An 18,271-nucleotide genomic window follows, 5' to 3' on the forward strand; every position below is an offset into this window, starting at 1 on the left:
TCAGGCTGTAGTAAACATAGTGAAAAAGTGAAAGTGTAGTCACTCAGTTGTATCCAACTCTTTGCGACCTCATGGACTGGAGCCCTCCAGGCTCCTCTGTCCATGGAATTCTCCACGCAAGAATACTGGAGTGGGTAGCCTTCCCCTTCTCCAGTGCGTCTTCCTGACCCAGGGATTGAACCCGAGTCTCCTGCCTTGCAGGCAGATGCAGGTTCTTTACCATCCAAGCCACCAGAGAAGCCTGGTAGCATACACAAGTGTACCAGAAAATCATGACGTTTATCTTGGCAGACAGTAATCAACCAATTGCTCTGACTGATTAATAAGACAGGCTGAACTGGACAGAACAAGTCACCAATTCTATTAAAATCCAGCTGCTTGAAACTTTCTTCAGAGAAAAGGGTGCTCAGAGCACTATAGTAAGACATACAGAAGTGAGGTGGTCGTTCTAAGGGAAATTCCAAGGTGGTTTTTCATTTTAGGAGGGGGGGCCGTACATCTTGAACTCTTAAGTTCTCTTAGTTTCCATGTTTCAGTCCTTTGATCGTTTGACAAATTGTTTGGCTGCTGAAACTTGCACAGCTTGCAGCTGCTCTAAGGAAATTAATTAGGTTAATCTGTCAGTGCCAAGAGAGGACAAGATCATTTTTACAATGTTTGATATGTTTCTATCATAAAGGACAGGAATCTAGTTTTTATCTGTTGAAAAAAAGATGGCTATTTTCCTACCTTGTCACTTTTGTTACTTCTATAATTTCTACAATCTATAAAGATCTTTGCAATGCCTTTATAGAGCAGCACTTTTCTCATACTATTTTCCATTAAAATATTTTCCTTTAAGAATAATGCTTGAAAAAAAAAGAATAATGCTTGGGTTCACTTATTTAAAAAGAAAAGCAGACATATTCATGGCTTATGAATTATGAAACTTTATATGATGTCTGTTTCTCAGCTGAAACAAATTATTAATAGACTTTTTCGCTAACTGACCTCAGAAACAGCCCAGTTCAAAGATAGTTGCAACTGCTAACTGTACAGTATTACTCTTTACTGCAGCATAAAGTACTCTTTACCGCTAGATGGAATTTGCACATTATGTTGCAAAAACCGAAACCAAAAACATCAGAATAGTGTTGATGCTTTACTAAACAGGATTTCAGTCACAACCGTCATTCGGATGGTTTTCATTTGTAATTTTGTTTTGGCTGTGCTGGGTCTTTGTTGCTACATATGCTTTTCTCTTGCATTGCGAGAGCTTCTCACTGAGGAGGCTTCTCTTATCGTGGCACACAGGCTCTAGGGTATGTGGGCTTCAATAGTTGTAGCACATAGGTTCAGTAGTTATGGCTCCCTGGCTCTAGAATACAGGCTCAGCGGTTGTGGCACAGGTACTTGCTCTGTGGCATGTGGGATCTTCCCAGACCAGGGATCAAACCCATGTCTCCTGCATTGGCAGGTGGATTCTTTACCACTGAGCCACCAGGGAAGCCCCACTTGTAATATTTTTATACAAATGTAAAATTAAGGTTGCCGAACCATTTTATTAGTTTAATTTTTCTAATTTGTTTTTGTCCTCTTACAAAGATTTTAGGTTATAAAAATTTGCCATTTGTGGTATTCCCTTGAATAGTATTTTTTTTTTTTTTACTATATTGGAAGATGGTTTTAAATCTTATCTATGTTAAGACCCTTTAAGGGAGTGACAGAGCAGCTCTGGTGGCCAAGTGTCCTCTATGGTGCCTGAGGAGTACAGGCTCTGTTCCTCCAAACACCAGTGGTCAGACCCAGGCATCTCAGTGTTTCTCCAGGACTGACCCCCTCTGGGTTGGTGTGTGGGATACAGGCTGTTCACCCAACATGCAGCCACCATTCTGGATTCAAAGTTGCAGCTCCACTAGACTGGTGAGAGGGTTGTCAGTGTTTTGGCTGGAGGCCTACTTCCAGCAGCATGTTTGAATCCTTGCTCTGGGATGGACTGGCTGCAGCCCTCTCTCTTCACAGTCACTGGGGCACTGGACAAGTTGTGACCATGTTCCGGCAGAGGCATCACAGAAAGCTGCCACAGCAGGCTTTTTGGCTCTCAACTTTCACATTTGCGGGGCTTTGTTATTTCAACCATCATGATGTGGGCATCTATAAAGTCATGGCTATGCTATGAAACTGCTGACCTTTTAGACTTAACACCTTGAGAACTGATTGTACACCTCCTTGCCTCTGCTCTGTCATGCTCTTCAACTCACAATAAGAAGGCAATAACAGATAAAAGTCCATTGGTGAAACAAATCTCTTAATCACTTGATTTCTTTTTCAACCTGGTTATTTTGTAACTTTTAAAAACGTATTATTCATTTATTGGCAGCACTGGGTCTTTGTTGCTGTGATCAGGCTTTCTCTAGTTACACTGCATGAGCTTCTGATTCCAGTGGCTTCTCTTGTGGAGTGTGGGCTCAGCAGTGGCACATGGGCTTAGTTACTCAGGCATGTGGGATCTACCCGGACCAGGAATTGAACCTGTGTCCCCTGCTTTGACAGGCAGATTATTAACCACTGAACCAAAACCTGGTGATTTTTTTTTAAAGTATCTCTTTTTGAAAAAAAAAAAAAAAAAATTATTTGGCCACATCGGGTCTTAGTTGCAGAACACAGAATCTTCGTTGCCTCACGTGGAATCTTTTGTTGTGGTGCGTGGACTCTCTAGTTATGGCACATGGGTTCAGCAACCATGGTGTGTGGGCTCAGTTGCCTGAGGTCTGTAGGGTCTTAGTTCCCCAATCAGGGATTGAACCCGTATCCCCTGCATTACGAGGCAAATTCTTTACCACTGGACCATCACAGAGGTCCCCCTGCTTGTTTTTAGAATATAATCTTTGAAGAAAGATTTGAGAGCAATTGTAACCAAGAAATTGTCAGGCTGAGTTCCGTATGCTGGGGAGTTATTGGGGTATCTCTCAGCTTCTCTTAAGACTCACAGTATAATTAAAGGTTACATATGAGCCTTTGCCTTTTAATTTATCAAACTTTTAAAGGGAATTCAGCTTTATTATTCTCAGTATCTGATCAGACTTCAATACTTGTCCTAGGATGGTAGAGAAAGGGAAAGACTGTTAATTCAAGAGTAAAGACTTCGCAAAAAGTTAGGCAGTGTTTAGTTTCTGCAAACTTCCCAGCGCTGTTCAGTTGATACTAGTTACTGATAGTTACATGTCTGAGGGAAATTTTAAAATTAGAAATGATGATATTTTACATTACTGATTTCTAAATCCTAGGAAGAAGAGCCTGGAGATTTTCTGAATACTCTGAACATACAGAAGTTTCATGTAGGGAAGAGGTCCCTTTAGATATGTTTCAAAATGTTACAGATGCTAAACTAAGACTTAATCCTCAAATGTGTTTACTTGCCCTAAAATAATCTGTCCATAAATATAAAATTATAAGTAATAAATTGTTCCCTCACTGTGGGAATCTCTAATGTGAAGATGAATTCTATGACAAAGTCTTTTTTAAAAAAATTGCTGTATAATAAAAATTTATTGTACTCCAAAAAAAGACCCTTTTGGTATTAATTTGAAAATCTGCAGAAATTTCTCATGTAACACTAAATTGTTGTTGCTTGAAAAACATTTTCACAAAGTTCTAACTTTTCTAAAATAGAAATTTCCAGAGGGATGACGAGAGTTTAATAGTAAAATACAAACTTGCTGTTATTTGCCAAGATTAATAAACTATTTAGGACTTAACTTTGATTATCTATATAAAATAGAAGAATGGTAAACGGTTAAATAGTTGGGGAGGGGGAGCTCCAAATTTGTACTTTGATTTTCCACTTAAAAGGGTAAAAAGGCTGAAATAGAACCACTTTTAAGACGTTCCATTTTACATTTCTGCATATTGGAAATAACCTGATATTTTAGCATGCCTCCAAACAGAAAAGGATGAATAAAATCATCATTCATCCTCTGAATTGTCTTTATTTTCCCCTTGGATTTAAATTTAATCGAAAACAACCTCACAGCAAGACCAAAATAGGAACTAGTATTTTGTTAGAAATTGTCCTCTTGAAAGAAAAATTTAAAAAATTTATCTGAACCCTTTCCAGTTAAGAAGTAATTAATAATCATGGAGAAATAATCCAGTATTTAATTAGTTTGTAATATCTACAACCATCAAGAAGCACAAAAACGTATTTCAGCAGGAAAGACTTGGAAGATGGAGCACCAAGGATACTCTATCTGCCTCTAGACACTGGAAGTGCACTCTAAAGAAAGAGAAGGCTCCGGGAGCAGGACACTTAGTAAGCTGTGCAAATACACACCTCCAAGAAAGGCACTACAGGCATAACTTGGATGAACACCTTATCAAGACATTTTTCATATTAGAATAAGATCAGCTGACAAAGCATTAATTAAGGGACTTTCAAACATGGTCCTCTTTTGAGAAAAAGTATATACTATGAGGGTCTTAGTCATTGGAATTCACTAAGTAAGGTAATATATGACATTTACTGGGAGGAGAAAATTGAGAAGAACAGAGAAGATACATACCATAACAGATTTTGAGAAAAAAAACCCAGCTTGTTATTACCAAAGCACCACATGTCTCCTTTGGCTAAATCTCAATCACTTAAAGAAGTTATGAGTTCATATTCTTCCGCTTCATGTTTTTGTCTCCACATTAAAAAAAAAAGTTTCTTGCTTCCTTGTTTAACATCTCTAGGAGCCTTTTTAATTCATGAGAATTCTGAATGGATAGACATGATATTTAAGTCTGACGAGAGAAAGCAGCCAACTGAAGAAGATGACAAGTAGACACATACCAGTCACGGACATTATCTTCCTCCTTATAATGTTCATACGAGAGGTGGCAGCTGTACTTAACAGCACCATTCCCAGGGTAATGCACATATAAAACAGAGAAATGATGTACATTTCTGCTACATACTGAAAGAAATACGTGTCTTGAATATAATGTGTCTGTCCTGTGTGAGTTTTGCTTTCAGCAAACGGGGCTCCTCGTATATGAATCCACATTCGACCAGATGACATCAAGATTACAAAACACAGAGCTAAAACCGCCCAAAAATTTTTGCTAAAAATAAACGTCCTCTTCCATTTCAATACATACACAAGTCCACCGATGAGAGCCACAGATATCCCTAACTTGAAGGGATAGTGAAAATGTACAGGCTGTCTGGTTGTGAAATTGCCCATCCATCTCCCAGTTCTGTCGTCTACCCATGTGAACATATGCTGCGCAGAGATATCCCTTACTTGGAAATTATAAATGTCATCTGCTGTGAATTCACTTTTAGCAGGAAGATGGAGGACAACTGGACCTCCCTTCACCTGGAGTGTTTTAAAGACCTCAGGGCTTTCATCAAAATCCAGCATAGCAAAAAATACCTTGTTGCTGAATGCACTGGAGAATTGCCAGGAACCTGCCAAGACCTGAAATTCTTCAACAGCAAGTTTGCACGGTGCACATGATCTAAACCTCTGGAGAGCAGTAAACATTGCAATAACGGAATAGTTTCTGGGCTTTTCTAATACAAAATGGTTGAACGCGGCAGTATTCATTCTCATCACTCTGTCTCTCTTAGTCCAGTCCATCAGCTGTCTGACCTTTTCTTCTAACACCTTCTGTCCCTGGTCAGGATGTGCCGAAGCCTCAGGAGTCATGAACATCAAGGCCACCACAGTCAGAGATACGTGCTGAAGCCACCAGCATTCTTCCATATTTGTTTACTTCTTCTGGTTACGTTTCCAAATATCTATGCCAAAATCCGATCATTTTTTCTAACAATTTGTCCAGGGATTTATATTTTTCTGTCTTCGTTAATCCTAGCATAAAGAGCTATATCACAAATTTCCATGCATGTCTGGCTTGTGAGCCATGTATTAGAGTTTAGAAAATATTCTGTGGAAAAAAAATGTTGTGATTAAAGAAGTCTTGGAAATGTTTCCAACCTCAGTCTCTCTGCAGAGTTCCAGACTCACATTTCTGTCGGCTAGACTGCAGTACCGGATCCACGACAATCACCTCAAACTACTCAAAAACCAACCTCATCATCCCCTTGCCTACCAAGTCCTAGGTTCTCTAACCTCTCTTCTCTCTGTGACGCGCTCCCCTCCACCCGCCCCCCACCCCCCAACACTCACTGTTGTTTTAAAACTGAGGAGTCCTGTTGGACTCCTCTTATCCTCCATCTATCAAACCTGAACTTAGCCTCTGAAGCAGACGGCCTGAGTTTGGATCCAGGCTCTACCACTTAGTCATGTGACCCTGGGCACAGGGTTCCTCACTTTTCTGAGCCTGTTTTCTCGCCGGTAAGACGGTGGTGGTCAGAGCATCCACCTCCTAGGATCTTTCTCCGCAGCCCTCCGAAGAGCAGCTGGCCGGCAAGCTGAGGCTGGCATCCCTGCCACCCTCTTGCCCAGCGCCACCACTAGAGGCAGTGTGGAGTCGTAACTGAGAGAAGATAGACCTAGGGACCAAACTTTTCCATCCTCGCCAGGCTCTTTAGTTGCTGGCGAAAATGGGGGTCATGCCTGCCTCACCTATTAGTTATGTACATTAACGATCAACATTTTCCAATACCTAAAACGGTCCTGGCACGGTTGAATTTCCCCCCCCTTCTCCTTTTTAAAGAAATGGTCGAATTGTTTGCATTACTACTTCCAAAACCTCAGTGACCTCTCCCAGGGACGTGCTCTCTCCAAATACGATGATCATTCCTTTTATGACGTCAAGCAGATGATGAAATTGTTGGGAAATATAGGATCAAAAGAAGGTGCGTAAACAGTGTTAAATGTATACACATTCTGGAAGGATACTTACTGGGGAGTGAGCCTGAGGATGACTTTGGTATCTTTTTTTTTTTTTTTTGCTATGTTGGTGGGTGACCTTTATCAAAATAAAAATGGTTGTCAACGAAGTGAGGGCCGTATCCTGACGCCCTCCTCCTCCTCGCTGCACCACCCGCAGCACCAGCCCAGCCGCCGGCCCTTTCCTACCTGGAAGGCCTCTGGGCCCCCAAAGCCGCCGCCGCCGCCCGGCGGTGGCCAAACTAAACAGGCGGGCGGAGGTGAACGGCGCGCCGAGAGCGGGGTGCCTAGCAACTGGGATGCCTGGCAACCGGGGGCGCTTAACAGAGGAGCTGGCCGAGGGAGGCGGAAGTGCGAGCGCGGAAGGAGGTGAGAGGACGAGGGGACCGGGCTGGCGGAGGCGGGGTGCTTACACCCAGGGCCGATCTCCCTCCCGCTCCTTTCTTCGTGCCGGGGTAGTAATATAAACTAAAGATGACTATCCTGGGAGAGGACGGGAGGGGCTGCGCTGGGAACCAGACAAAGCCCGGCTCCTCCCAGTGGGGATCCCTCACTGCCCCCCTCTCCTCCTCCTCCTCCAGTAGAGGGCGGAGAGAGGGAACGTGACGGCCAGGTGGGGAGGGGACCAGCGCCCCCACCCCCAGTTCCCTAGAGCCAACTTGTAGCCCCCGGCAAGACTAGCCTGTCTTTTCCAAACGGAGAACAGGGCTCCTTCTCTTCGATCCCTCCGGATCTTGTCCCAAAGCTAGGGCAGGGAAAGAAAAGAAAACCCACAGGACTTTAGTTGCTGCAAGTAGGGATGGAAATTGGATTAAGGTCTATTTTTCCTGCTACCCAGGGCTTCCCTGGGCTTCCCCGGGTGGCTCAGACGGTAAAGAATCCGCCTGCAGTGCAGGAGACCCGGGTTCGGCGCCTGGGTAGGGAAGATCCCCTGGAGAGGGAATGGCTACCCACTCCAGTATCTTTGTCTGGAGAATTCCATGGACAGAACATCCTGGCGGGCTACAGTCCATGGGGTCGCAAAGAGTCGGACATGACTGAGAGACTAACACTAGGGCTTCCCTGGTGGTTCAGCCCTAAAGAATCAGCCTTCCAGTGCAGGAGAGGCAAGTTCAATTCCTGGGTCGGGAAGATCCCCTGGAGAAGGAAATGGCAACTCACTCCAGTATTCTTGTCTGGGAAACCCCATGGACAGAGGGCTACAGTCCACCGGGTTGCAAAGAGTCGGACCAGACTTAGCGACTAAACAGCAACAATTCCTGCTAAACAACAACGATTCCTGCTACCCAACCACTCTGCCAGCCCTACTAAGCACCTGGTCTAACACACACACCCAGAGGGACCCCATTATCCCCTTTCACCTGCTCCAGGGTGAAGGTGCCACAGTAAGGGAAGGGTGCCACAGTTTGTGGATAGTCGGGTGGGAGGAAACTTAGTTAATGCCTCAAACAGTTGAATGTAGGGAGAGCTGTTCCCAAGCAGGCTTCCAGAAGGAAGGGAATTGAAGCAAAGTGGACAGGAGCATGTCCTTTAGAGGGGCTGCAGTCCAGGAGAGGCTCTCCTGCGTGGTATCCTGCCACCTGTTTGCCCCCTCCTGCAGAGTTAGGTGTCCTGGAACAGGCCTAGGGGCCTGACCCTTCAGGACCTGCACCATGGCCACGCTGAGCGTCAAGCCCAGTCCACGCTTCCGGTTGCCGGACTGGCAGACCAGCAGCTACCTGTTGTCCACCAACGCCGAGCGCCAGCGAGATGCCTCACACCAGATCCGCCAGGAGGCCCGGGTCCTCCGCAACGAGACCAACAACCAGGTTGGGGGTCCAGAGTCCAGCTGGGTGGTGAAGGGATAGCTCCCAGCCCCCGACAGCCTCTTTATCTGTGTCTGTCTCTTCCAGACCATTTGGGATGAACATGACAATAGGACGCGGCTGGCAGAGAGGATCGATACTGTCAGCCGATGGAAGGAGATGCTGGACAAGTGTCTGACGGATTTAGATGCTGAGATTGACGCCCTGGCACAGGCAGGGAGCCAGGGCAGGGTGCCAGGAGATCCTGCTCAAGGACGACCTCCTCTCCTTCCCCTCTTTCGGGTCTGGGTATTTGGTGGCTTGTCCATCTGAGTCACTCACTGTCCCCTTGGCTAAAGTGGTGATGAGAGCTGCTTCCCAGTAGGATGGCCCCACCAGCCCCCTGTGCCCTCTCTCTTCTAGATGAAAGAGTCAGCGGAGCAAAACCTGCAGGCCAAGAACCTACCTCTGGATGTGGCAATTGAATGCCTGACCCTGCGGGAGAGTCGGCGTGACATTGATGTGGTGAAGGACCCTGTGGAGGAGGAGCTGCACAAAGAGGTGGAGGTCATTGAGGCCACCAAGAAGGCCTTGCAACAGAAGATCAGCCAGGCCTTTGAGAAGCTCTTGTAAGAGAAAGACACGGCATTCTCATGTTCCCCTGCCTTGGGAGGCTGTGTTTTCAACCCAGAACCTGTGTATCATGGGTAACTAGTCACTGCTTCTCAGGCTGCCTTCTGCCCCCTCTGTGCCCATGGCAGAAACCACTCACTCACTGATCGTAGCACTTTTTGCACCGCTTGGACATGGTCTCAGAATACTTCTCGTGACACTGCTCTCAGCAGCCATTATCTATTGATTGGAAACATGAGGGATGAGTCCATTTGCCATCATCCCTGACTTTCTGGGCACGTGAGCCATGTGGGTGTAGCTATTTGAGTGTGCCCTGTGGGTGTGTACAAGCATTTGGGTGCCCTAATTTTGTCTGTAGGGGGCTCATCCAGCTGTGCCCATCTTTGTCTCAACTGCAGCAGCAGCTCCTCTGTCAGCTCAGCTTTCCCATCCCTCCCTGTCCCTTCAGTACCAGGGTGGGGGACTGTGTTCCGGGGCTGCTTTGGAGGGATGATTCACTGATCCAGTCTCTTCCGCCGCCCCAGCCTCCTGCAGGAAGCCCGACAGCGGCTCAACTCTGACCATCGTGGCAAAATGGAGACACTGGACATTGACAGAGGCTGCCTCTCTCTCAACCTCACGTCCCCGAACATCTCTCTGAAGATCAATCCCACACGTGTGCCCAATGGGTAAGAAGGACATTTCACTCCCTCTCCCTCCCTCCCCGCAGAGGCCATGCTCTTACTATTTCCTGCCGCCTGCAGCTCCACCTCACTCCAGCAGTGGGATGACTTCAGTCGGTTCAACAAGGACCATGGAGAGGCTGAGATGAAAAAGGCCATTGAGCTGAGGGAGGCCATCGCCCTCACTATTGCTGAGGTGAGTCCCCCACCACCACCTCCCCGATCCTCCATGGCTAAGAGCTGGCCCCAGCGGGCACTCACACACCCTTGTCTTTCGGTCTCTGTCTTATGGCATCCCTCCCTGCACCTGAGCGACACCCTCAGGTGGCCAGAGCTTATTCCCTCCCTTTGCCCTGCCTACTTCCTGTCCTCAGACCAACAACGAGCTGGAAGCCCAGAGGGTTGCCACGGAATTCGCCTTCAGGAAGCGGCTGCGGGAGATGGAGAAACTGTACAGTGAGCTCAAGTGGCAAGAGAAGAATGTGAGCCTTCTCCACGTGGTCTCCTGGGGCATGGACTTCCGGCTGTGAGATGAGCCCTGCCAGGAAGCCCTGGACTGGGTAACCAGTGGAGACTGGGCGCTCTGTCCCCGCAGACCTTGGAGGAGATTGCCGAGCTGCATGAGGACATCCGGCACCTGGAGGAGGACCTGCGCAGAAAGTTACAGAACCTGAAGCTGTGCCACACACGGCTAGAGGCCAGGACCTACCGGCCCAGCGTGGAACTCTGCAGGGACCAGGTGCGAGGGCACCCCAGCGGGGCACAGGCCCCCTGCTAAGGTTCCTCAGGATGACTCACTTTCTGGTGGGGCAGGGGTGCTGGCGCAGGGCAACCACCCCCCAGGCCTGTGGGCAGAAGACTAGTATGGCTGACCTGGGATTCCCAACCTGCCCCTCTGCCTCCAGGCACAGTACGGCCTCACCGACGAGGTTCACCAGTTAGAGGCAACCATTGCCGCCCTGAAGCAGAAGCTGGCTCAGGCACAGTAGGTCTAGGGAGCGGGCAGGAGGGGCGGGGAGATACCTCCCACCACTGGGGTCCCTGGCTGCCTGCGGGCTTCCCTGCTGGCTTCCTGGCTCAAGGCTGGTGAGCTCAGTCAGCCCTGAGTTCTCAGTCTCATGCTGGGGGCAGTGGGCTGTTAATGCCTGCTCCCCAGGGACGCTCTGGATGCCCTGTACAAGCATCTGGCCCGGCTGCAGGCTGACATCGCCTGCAAGGCCAACTCCATGCTGTTGGACACCAAGTGCATGGACACCCGTCGGAAGCTGACCGTGCCTGCGGAGAAGTTTGTGCCTGAGGTGGACACCTTCACCCGCACCACAAACCGCACCCTGAGTCCACTCAAGACCTGCCAGCTGGAGCTGGCCTAGGCAGGGGGCTGAGGGAGGAGAGGAAAGCTGGTTGAAAATGGAAGGGATGGGGGGAGCGGAGAGAACGAATCTAATAAAGGTCGGGATTCTCAGTCCAGAGGGTTCTCTGCTCCCCCTGCATGTAGCCAGCGGGAGAGAGGGCTCTTGACCCTCCTGTGTGTGGAGGTGCAAAGATGGGAAACACCATCTCTAAAGCCAGCACCCTTGGACTCCAGCGGTGTGACCTCTAACCAGCTCTGCCCCCTCTCCATACCTAGAGGAGGCCCAGAGCGGGCTAGGGTGATGGGGAGGGCTTGGAGGTGGGCACCCAGGCCTGAATAGGGGCCACCCTATGGTTGGACAGCTGGCCAACCGTGCAGGGGAGGGGGGACAGTGACCCAAAGGTCTGGCTCATTGCCCAGCTCTCCAGGGCCCTTCAGTGGCCGACCAGCCGGCTAGGACCCCCTTTACAACTCTGGGGAAAAGTGAAAGTGTCAGTTGCTCAGTCGGGTCCGACTCTTTGCAACCACATTAATTGTAGTCCACCAGGCTCCTCTGTTAAGTTGTTCCCCGTAAGCACCTTCTCTGGAGAAGGGAATGGCAATCCACTTCAGTATTCTTGCCTGGAGAATCCCTTGGACAAAGGAGCCTGGTGGGCTACAGTTCATGGGGTCGCAAAGAGTCGGACACGACTGAGCGACTAACATACACATACACACACACACTCCTCTGTCCATGGAATTCACACACACACACACACACACACACACACACACACACCTCTGTCCATAGAATTCTCCAGGCAAGGATACTGGCGTGGGTTGCCGTTTCCTTCTCCAGAGGATCTTCCCGATCAGATGGTAAAGAATGCAGGTGGATTCTTTACCATCCGAGGCACCAGGAAAGCCCTTACAAGTCGCGGAAATGCGGGCTAAAGACATAGGCCGGACCCTATCTGACCAGGGGACCGCCCCTGGTCTCTCGTGGGGGGCTCTGCGACTCCGGGCCGCGGGGCGGCGCTGTGGGGCCTGAGACGCCGCGCAGTGGGGGCGCGCGCCCGCCACGCCGGAAGTGGCGGCGAGTCCGCGCGGATGGCGGCGGCGGCAGCGATGACGGCGGCGGGCTGCGGAGGGGCTGGGGCGGCACGCTCCCTCTCCCGCTTCCGAGGCTGCCTGGCAGGCGCGCTGCTCGGGGACTGCGTGGGCGCCGTCTACGAGGCGCGCGACACCGTCGACCTGACGTCAGTCCTGCGTCAGGTCCAGGATTTGGAGCCGGACCCCGGCTCTCCCGGGAGCGCGCGGACAGGTGGGCGGGGCCGGGCGCCGCGGGCACCCGGGGCTCGGCGAGGGACGCGGGCAGGGAGGGGACCGCTGCCGGAGGAGCCCGGTCTGCACGACGCGGGGATACCTCGGACTCGGCGTGTCCAGGATCCGAGCCCCGTGTTCACATATCTCGCCCCGAACGTTCGCCGTCTCGGGGCACGCCACGCCTAGATTGCGCCTACTCCAGTACTTAACACCTCTGGCCAGTTTCACCCGTTTTACCCCGGTCTCTCAGAACATTGCGCCACCAGCCCATCTCCACGCAGCTGGAGTGCACTTCTGAGAACAGATATGGAGGCCTCCCCGGGCCTGAATCTCTGCAGTAGTTGTCCATTACCCTTAGGACAGAGCCACACTCCTTAAAGTACCCTACTTGGCCTGCCCTCGCCTGCGGTTCCAGTTCCATCTTCTAGCACCCTTGGCTTTGCTTTCTGTGCTGCGCTTCCTGGCACTTCGTGCCTCCTCTAACTCTTTTGCATGTATTGCGGTCCCTTTGCCTGTAAAACTCTATTCCCTCAGCCTCTCTCTCCCCTGTGCGGTCAACTCATCACTCAGAACTCAGTGCAGTGTCACGGCTGAGGAGGATTCTTCTGGGAGATCACGTAGAATAGTAAGAAAAAGGAGCCACACCCAGAAACCTGGAGAAAGAAAAGGAGCTAGAGAAGGAAAAAGTTTATTGGAGGAGAAGCAGGGGAGGTGTGTAACAATAAACTCAGGAATTTCAAGATGAAGACACTGGTTACTGATGTGAGGCCACAGAGAAGTTAAGTCGGGGGGAGTCTAGATTTAGGAAAGCTTTGTCAGTAGAAGGTTGAACCCTGGAAGCTATATTTCAGTGGGTTCCGGAGGGAATGAAAAGGAACTCAAGACTCAGTTCCTCTCCTGATTCAGATCTGCATTCTTTTGGGTGGGCTTCAGCCAGGCAGACCCTTTCCATGGGGTAGCCCTCAGCAGCTCCTAGCTCAGCATCTCCAGCAGAGGAAGTTTCTCTTTACAGAAGCCCCAGCAGAAGTCTCTGGTGGTCTCACTGGCCTGGCTTAGGTCACCCATTCATCCCTGAACCAGGGCACAGGATGTGCTTTTGGCTGGGCTGGAGGTGGCATTGGCGCCATCTTTGACCATCTAGGCTGGGAGTGGAAGAGACGTGGTTCCCTGGGGGGAAACTGGGTGCCAGGGACCAGTTGAATGGAGACTGGGTTCTGCTGCATCACAGAAGGAGAAGCTGAGGAGACAAAGGCAAGGCAAGGTCCCCTGGGAACTAGGCTGGGGCTAGACTGCAGGAGAGACTCAGTCCCTCTGAGGGGAGACTAGAGCGTGTGGCTGCGGGTAGGAGACTGTAGGCCTCTCTTGCTGGTAAAGTAGAGAGTGGGGGCCTCCTGAGAGTGAAAGGTAAAGAGAGGGCAGGGTTGGGGCTTGGGATACACAGAGCAGGGTGGGGCCGGGGGCTGAGGGCAGATGTCAGATGTGAGGAATAAGAAGGGGTTCATTAGGGAGTGTGCTTTGCTCTCTACAGCTGTGTCTTCTTTGGATAAAAGCAAGTCCTTGTCCCTAACTAGCTTATAGCCTGAGAAGCTACCAAAACCAGTGATGTGTGTTACAAGTGCCAGGGCAGAAGACCCGGGCACCTAGAGGAAGGAGAGGAGGTGGGTGGAGGGAGACGAGCAGCCCCACGTGGGAAGGATGTGACCCAGGCTCCAGGATTGGTTCTGAAGAGGTGGAGGGGAACAGTGGGACATAAGATGGATAAGGAAGGAAGGGCTTCAAATGGCCATGGCAGTGAATTTGGACCTCATCCTGAAGGCGAGAGCCAGCCATCTGAGCAGGAGAGTGTGATGACGAAAGTGATGCTCTACTCTTAGGAAGAATTTTCTGGCGGCACATATAGGCCAGGTTGGAGGGTGGGGAAGACACCGGAGATCTGAAATCAGCAGGACATGTGACCAATTCAGCGTACGGAACTGTCGAAAATCCCATGGCTGAGAGCCTGGGAAACTGGATGGGAGTGAGAGGCTGGCTTGAGGCCTTCTGGAAGTAGTAGATAAAAAGCGTGAGCAGGAGGCCGCAGCCGCCACCCTCGAGCCCTGCAGTTCCATCTCTGCCCCCTGCCCTCCCTGCAGAAGCACTGTGCTACACGGACGACACAGCCATGGCCAGGGCGCTGGTGCAGTCCCTGCTGGCCAAGGAGGCCTTCGACGAGGTGGACATGGCTCACAGGTGAGGCCAAGCGGGTGGGCGGGGTTACTGCACCCCTTGACCAGCGCAGCGATGTCCGTGCATGCCAGGACACCCTCCCCCAGACCCCGCAGCAGGACACCGTCCTTTGGGCCGCTGCAGCTTCCCAAACTAGAAGTGACAGCTCCAGGATTCCTCTTTTCCCAAACCAGCCAGGTTTCTTCTCTCCCAGCCATGGCAGGCATCTCTTAAATTGTGATCCTGTGGCCTCGCCCCTAGGTTTGCTCAGGAGTACAAGAAGGACCCTGACCGGGGTTACGGTGCTGGAGTGATCACCGTCTTCAGGAAACTCCTAAGCCCCAGATGCCGGGATGTCTTTGAGCCTGCACGCGCCCAGTTCAATGGCAAAGGCTCCTACGGCAACGGGGGTGCCATGCGGGTGGCCGGCATCTCCCTGGCCTATAGCAGCGTCCAGGATGTGCAGAAGGTATAGTCCGGGTGGGCTGGCCTCTGGGCCCTCTCATCTCCCTCCTGCACGCCTGGGTAACCACAGGTCTTCGCCTCCCTTGCCTTTGCCCTAGTTTGCCCGGCTCTCGGCCCAGCTGACACACGCCTCCTCCCTGGGTTACAATGGTGCCATCCTGCAGGCCCTGGCTGTGCACCTGGCCTTGCAGGGCGAGTCGTCCAGTGAGCACTTCCTCGAGCAGCTCCTTGGCCACATGGAAGAGCTGGAGAGTGATGCCCAGTCCGTGCTGGATGCCAGGGAGTAAGTAGGCGGGCTGGGGGCGCGTCTGTTGTGCATGTGTAGGCTGGTGGGGTGGCATTGCCTCAAGCGGAAACCTTTGTAAAATATGTATTTATTAAATATGTATTAGTACTTATTTAATACATATTACTACTTATTTTATACATATTTAATGAATACAAATGTTTCTATTACCGTCCATGGGATTCTCCAGGCAAGAATACTGGAGTGGGTTGCCATTTCCTTCTCCAGGGGATCTTCCCGACCCAGGGATCAAACCCAGGTCTCCCGCATTGCAGGCAGACACTTTAACCTCTGAGCCACCAGGGAAGCCCACTTAATAATATTAAGTATTATTAATTTGAATGTTAATGTTAATAATATTACACACGCCAGGTCTTAGTGGCAGCATGAGGGATCTTTGATCTTCCTTGCGGCGTGCGGGATCTTTAGTTGCAGCGTCTGAACTCTTAGTTAACGGCATGTGGGATCTAGTTCCCTGATCAAGGACTGAACCCAGGCCCCCTGCACTGGGAGTGTGGAGTCTTAGCCGCTGGGCCACCTGGGAAGTCTCTGAAACCTTCCTTCTTTAATTGCAGGTCCTAAGGAGGGGTGGGAAGAGCCCTGTGCGTAGGCTGTACTTCAGGGCTCTCTGGGTCCCAGAGAACAAACCAGCCAGCTCCCACCCAGCCCTTCCCACTTCTTGCCCTGGCACCTGTGCCTGGGTATCAGCCTGACCACATCCCTGCCCCACCCTTCCCCACCTGCCGTCTCCACCCTGCTGGCTCCGACCTCCCTGCAATATCGCCCCCATCCACAGGTTGGGCATGGAGGAGCGTCCGTACTCCAGCCGACTGAAGAAGATCGGGGAGCTTCTAGAGCAGGACTCAGTGACCAGAGAGGAGGTGGTGTCCGAGCTAGGTGGGTAGCCCCCTGCCCCCCACCCGTCATCCTTCAGGGTTAGTCTTGGGCTCTTAGATGGGACAGGAGGGGTGCCTGCAGTTACTCCTCCACCATCGCACTTCTGGGGCTGCCATAACAGGAGCACCATTCTCTGGAGGCTCCTTGGCAGGCTGGGCACAGAGCCTTCTCTAGGGCAACAGTGCCCTCAACCTGCAACACCCAGAAACGGCTGCTGGCCGTTAGTTGTTTTACGGCTGATGGTGATAACTGCTGTTTATTCATACAGCATTTTTCCGTGTTTTGGGCACTCTGCAGAGTGCTTTACCTCTAGGATTTCATTTCACCCTCACACACCAGCCCTGCAAAAGTTCCTAACTTTATTTCCTCTCTGCACATGGAGCTAAAGCCAAGATACAGGAATCACACAGGCAACAGGTGGGCAAGCCGAGATTTAAACCCAGGCTGTGATCTTAATCCCAGCCTAACTTGAAGCCTAGAGAGTTGACTTGTGACAAGTGTCAGGAAACTTGGGGACACCATGGGGCCTGGGAATAGGGGTCAAGTTCCCATATTGTGGCCTCCCCACAGGAAATGGCATTGCTGCCTTTGAATCTGTGCCCACCGCCATCTATTGCTTCCTGCGCTGCATGGAGCCCGACCCCGAGATCCCCTCTACCTTCAACAGCCTCCAAAGGACTCTCGTCTATTCCATCTCGCTCGGTGGGGACACGGACACCATTGCCACCATGGCCGGGGCCATTGCTGGCGCCTACTATGGGATGGAACAGGTGCCAGAGAGCTGGCAGCAAAGCTGTGAAGGCTATGAGGAGACTGACGTCCTGGCCCAGAGCCTGCACCGGGTCTTCCAGAAGAGTCTCTGAGGGCCTCAGCTGCTAAGGGCCTGCCGTACGCAGCAGGACCAGCTACAACTCGCATTGGAAACCCTGGGCATCCTCAGGCTTGGCTCCCTGCTTCGGTCTTCCTGCCGCGTGGGCAGAGTGCACCGTGGGGCCAGCGTCTAGTCTGGGGAGGAACGGGTGCCTTCTGGTGCTGGGTTCCTGCCTTCTGCAGAGCCTCGGTGCTCCTGGCTCCTCAGTCAGACATGAGGGACCAGGGCAGGTTTTATTTTGGAGCAGTATTTGTGGTGTTTTCCTTGATTATCTAGGACATGGGATTTGGGGAGGTGGAAATGATCTGCGGCATCATTTCTTCTTGTTGGGATTTAGCCAGTTTGCCTGAAGCCTGTCTTTGGGCCCCGAGTGCTCAGTTTATGTGGATCAGGAGGTGGGCACGTGGATCTGGCCAGTCGAGATGCACACCTGGCCCTTGGCCGTCGTGGGTCTTGTGAACAGCTTCCAGAGAAAATCGCAGAGCAATAAACAGTTTTTGGTAAGTCCCACCACTGTTTCTTGTGTTTCTCCTCCACATGGATGGATTCTTCCCCTCACCTTGACCTTCTGCGCCTAGCACCTCTCTATCTGAGCCTCACTCGTAGGAGCCAGGGACCCACCTGCTGGGTGGTGGAGGCAGATTCCTCCAGTTGTCCATCCAGGAAGAGAGCAGGCATAGTTTGGTGCTTTTTCCTGTTGGAGATCCCTCAGAGTGGCCCAGGCAGTGGTCAGGAAGAAGTCAGATATTACTGCTCTTAGAGAACCTGACGACTTAATAGGTTGCCCCCCAGATAGGACCCAGGCCCCGCTGGGCCAGGAACCAGAACCCTGTGGGAGGGTGTGAAGCGAACTTTGGGTCACCAGATTGCTGACCTTTAGGGAGGGCGGGCCTCACTCTGCATCTTGGGCCTCCGTCAAGGGCCTTGGCCTGCCAGGAAGTTGTACACACCATCCATTTTGAAGAAAGGAAAATGGAAATGGAAAGGGCAC

At 51.0% G+C, this 18,271-nt stretch overlaps 3 protein-coding genes and 2 pseudogenes across 4 annotated transcripts in view; 4 read left to right on the top strand and 1 right to left on the bottom strand.

The window, feature by feature from the left end:
• The window catches only part of LOC147374984 (protein argonaute-3), a 136,292-nt gene extending 132,746 nt beyond the window's left edge, over positions 1 to 3,546 (top strand). The window contains exon 18 of the mRNA XM_086379182.1: positions 3,267 to 3,546. Coding sequence (XP_086235308.1) covers positions 3,267 to 3,338 — 72 coding nt within the window. The 3' untranslated portion in view covers positions 3,339 to 3,546. The remainder of the gene's footprint in view (positions 1 to 3,266) is intronic.
• LOC147374988 (succinate dehydrogenase [ubiquinone] cytochrome b small subunit, mitochondrial pseudogene) lies at positions 1,567 to 2,300 on the top strand (annotated as a pseudogene).
• A 1,004-nt stretch (positions 3,547 to 4,550) lies between the features above and the next one.
• Positions 4,551 to 10,091, bottom strand: LOC147374989 (dolichyl-diphosphooligosaccharide--protein glycosyltransferase subunit MAGT1 pseudogene; annotated as a pseudogene). The gene is made up of 2 exons (XR_015155869.1): positions 9,963 to 10,091; positions 4,551 to 5,913 (listed from the first exon to the last, which is right to left on the bottom strand). The product of XR_015155869.1 is annotated as a dolichyl-diphosphooligosaccharide--protein glycosyltransferase subunit MAGT1 pseudogene (transcript).
• On the top strand, positions 7,140 to 11,367 carry TEKT2 (tektin 2). The gene is made up of 10 exons (XM_086379322.1): positions 7,140 to 7,190; positions 8,422 to 8,629; positions 8,714 to 8,839; positions 9,029 to 9,234; positions 9,763 to 9,906; positions 9,982 to 10,096; positions 10,275 to 10,382; positions 10,496 to 10,639; positions 10,806 to 10,885; positions 11,057 to 11,367. Exons 2-10 carry the CDS (start codon positions 8,474 to 8,476, stop codon positions 11,268 to 11,270), a joined length of 1,293 nt encoding a protein of 430 aa, XP_086235448.1. The 5' UTR covers positions 7,140 to 7,190; positions 8,422 to 8,473; the 3' UTR covers positions 11,271 to 11,367.
• A 956-nt stretch (positions 11,368 to 12,323) lies between these two features.
• Positions 12,324 to 17,790, top strand: ADPRS (ADP-ribosylserine hydrolase). The gene is made up of 6 exons (XM_086379331.1): positions 12,324 to 12,554; positions 14,689 to 14,785; positions 15,023 to 15,230; positions 15,325 to 15,509; positions 16,309 to 16,409; positions 16,980 to 17,790. The coding sequence occupies exons 1-6, from the start codon at positions 12,341 to 12,343 to the stop codon at positions 17,270 to 17,272; spliced, it is 1,098 nt and encodes a 365-aa protein (XP_086235457.1). The 5' UTR covers positions 12,324 to 12,340; the 3' UTR covers positions 17,273 to 17,790.
• Positions 17,791 to 18,271: the final 481 nt, after the last annotated feature.

The sequence above is a fragment of the Bos grunniens genome, chromosome 3, assembly GCF_055505025.1.
Source record: "Bos grunniens cultivar Pamir isolate PY7600 chromosome 3, Bosgru_T2T1.0, whole genome shotgun sequence".
NCBI lineage: Eukaryota > Metazoa > Chordata > Mammalia > Artiodactyla > Bovidae > Bos > Bos grunniens.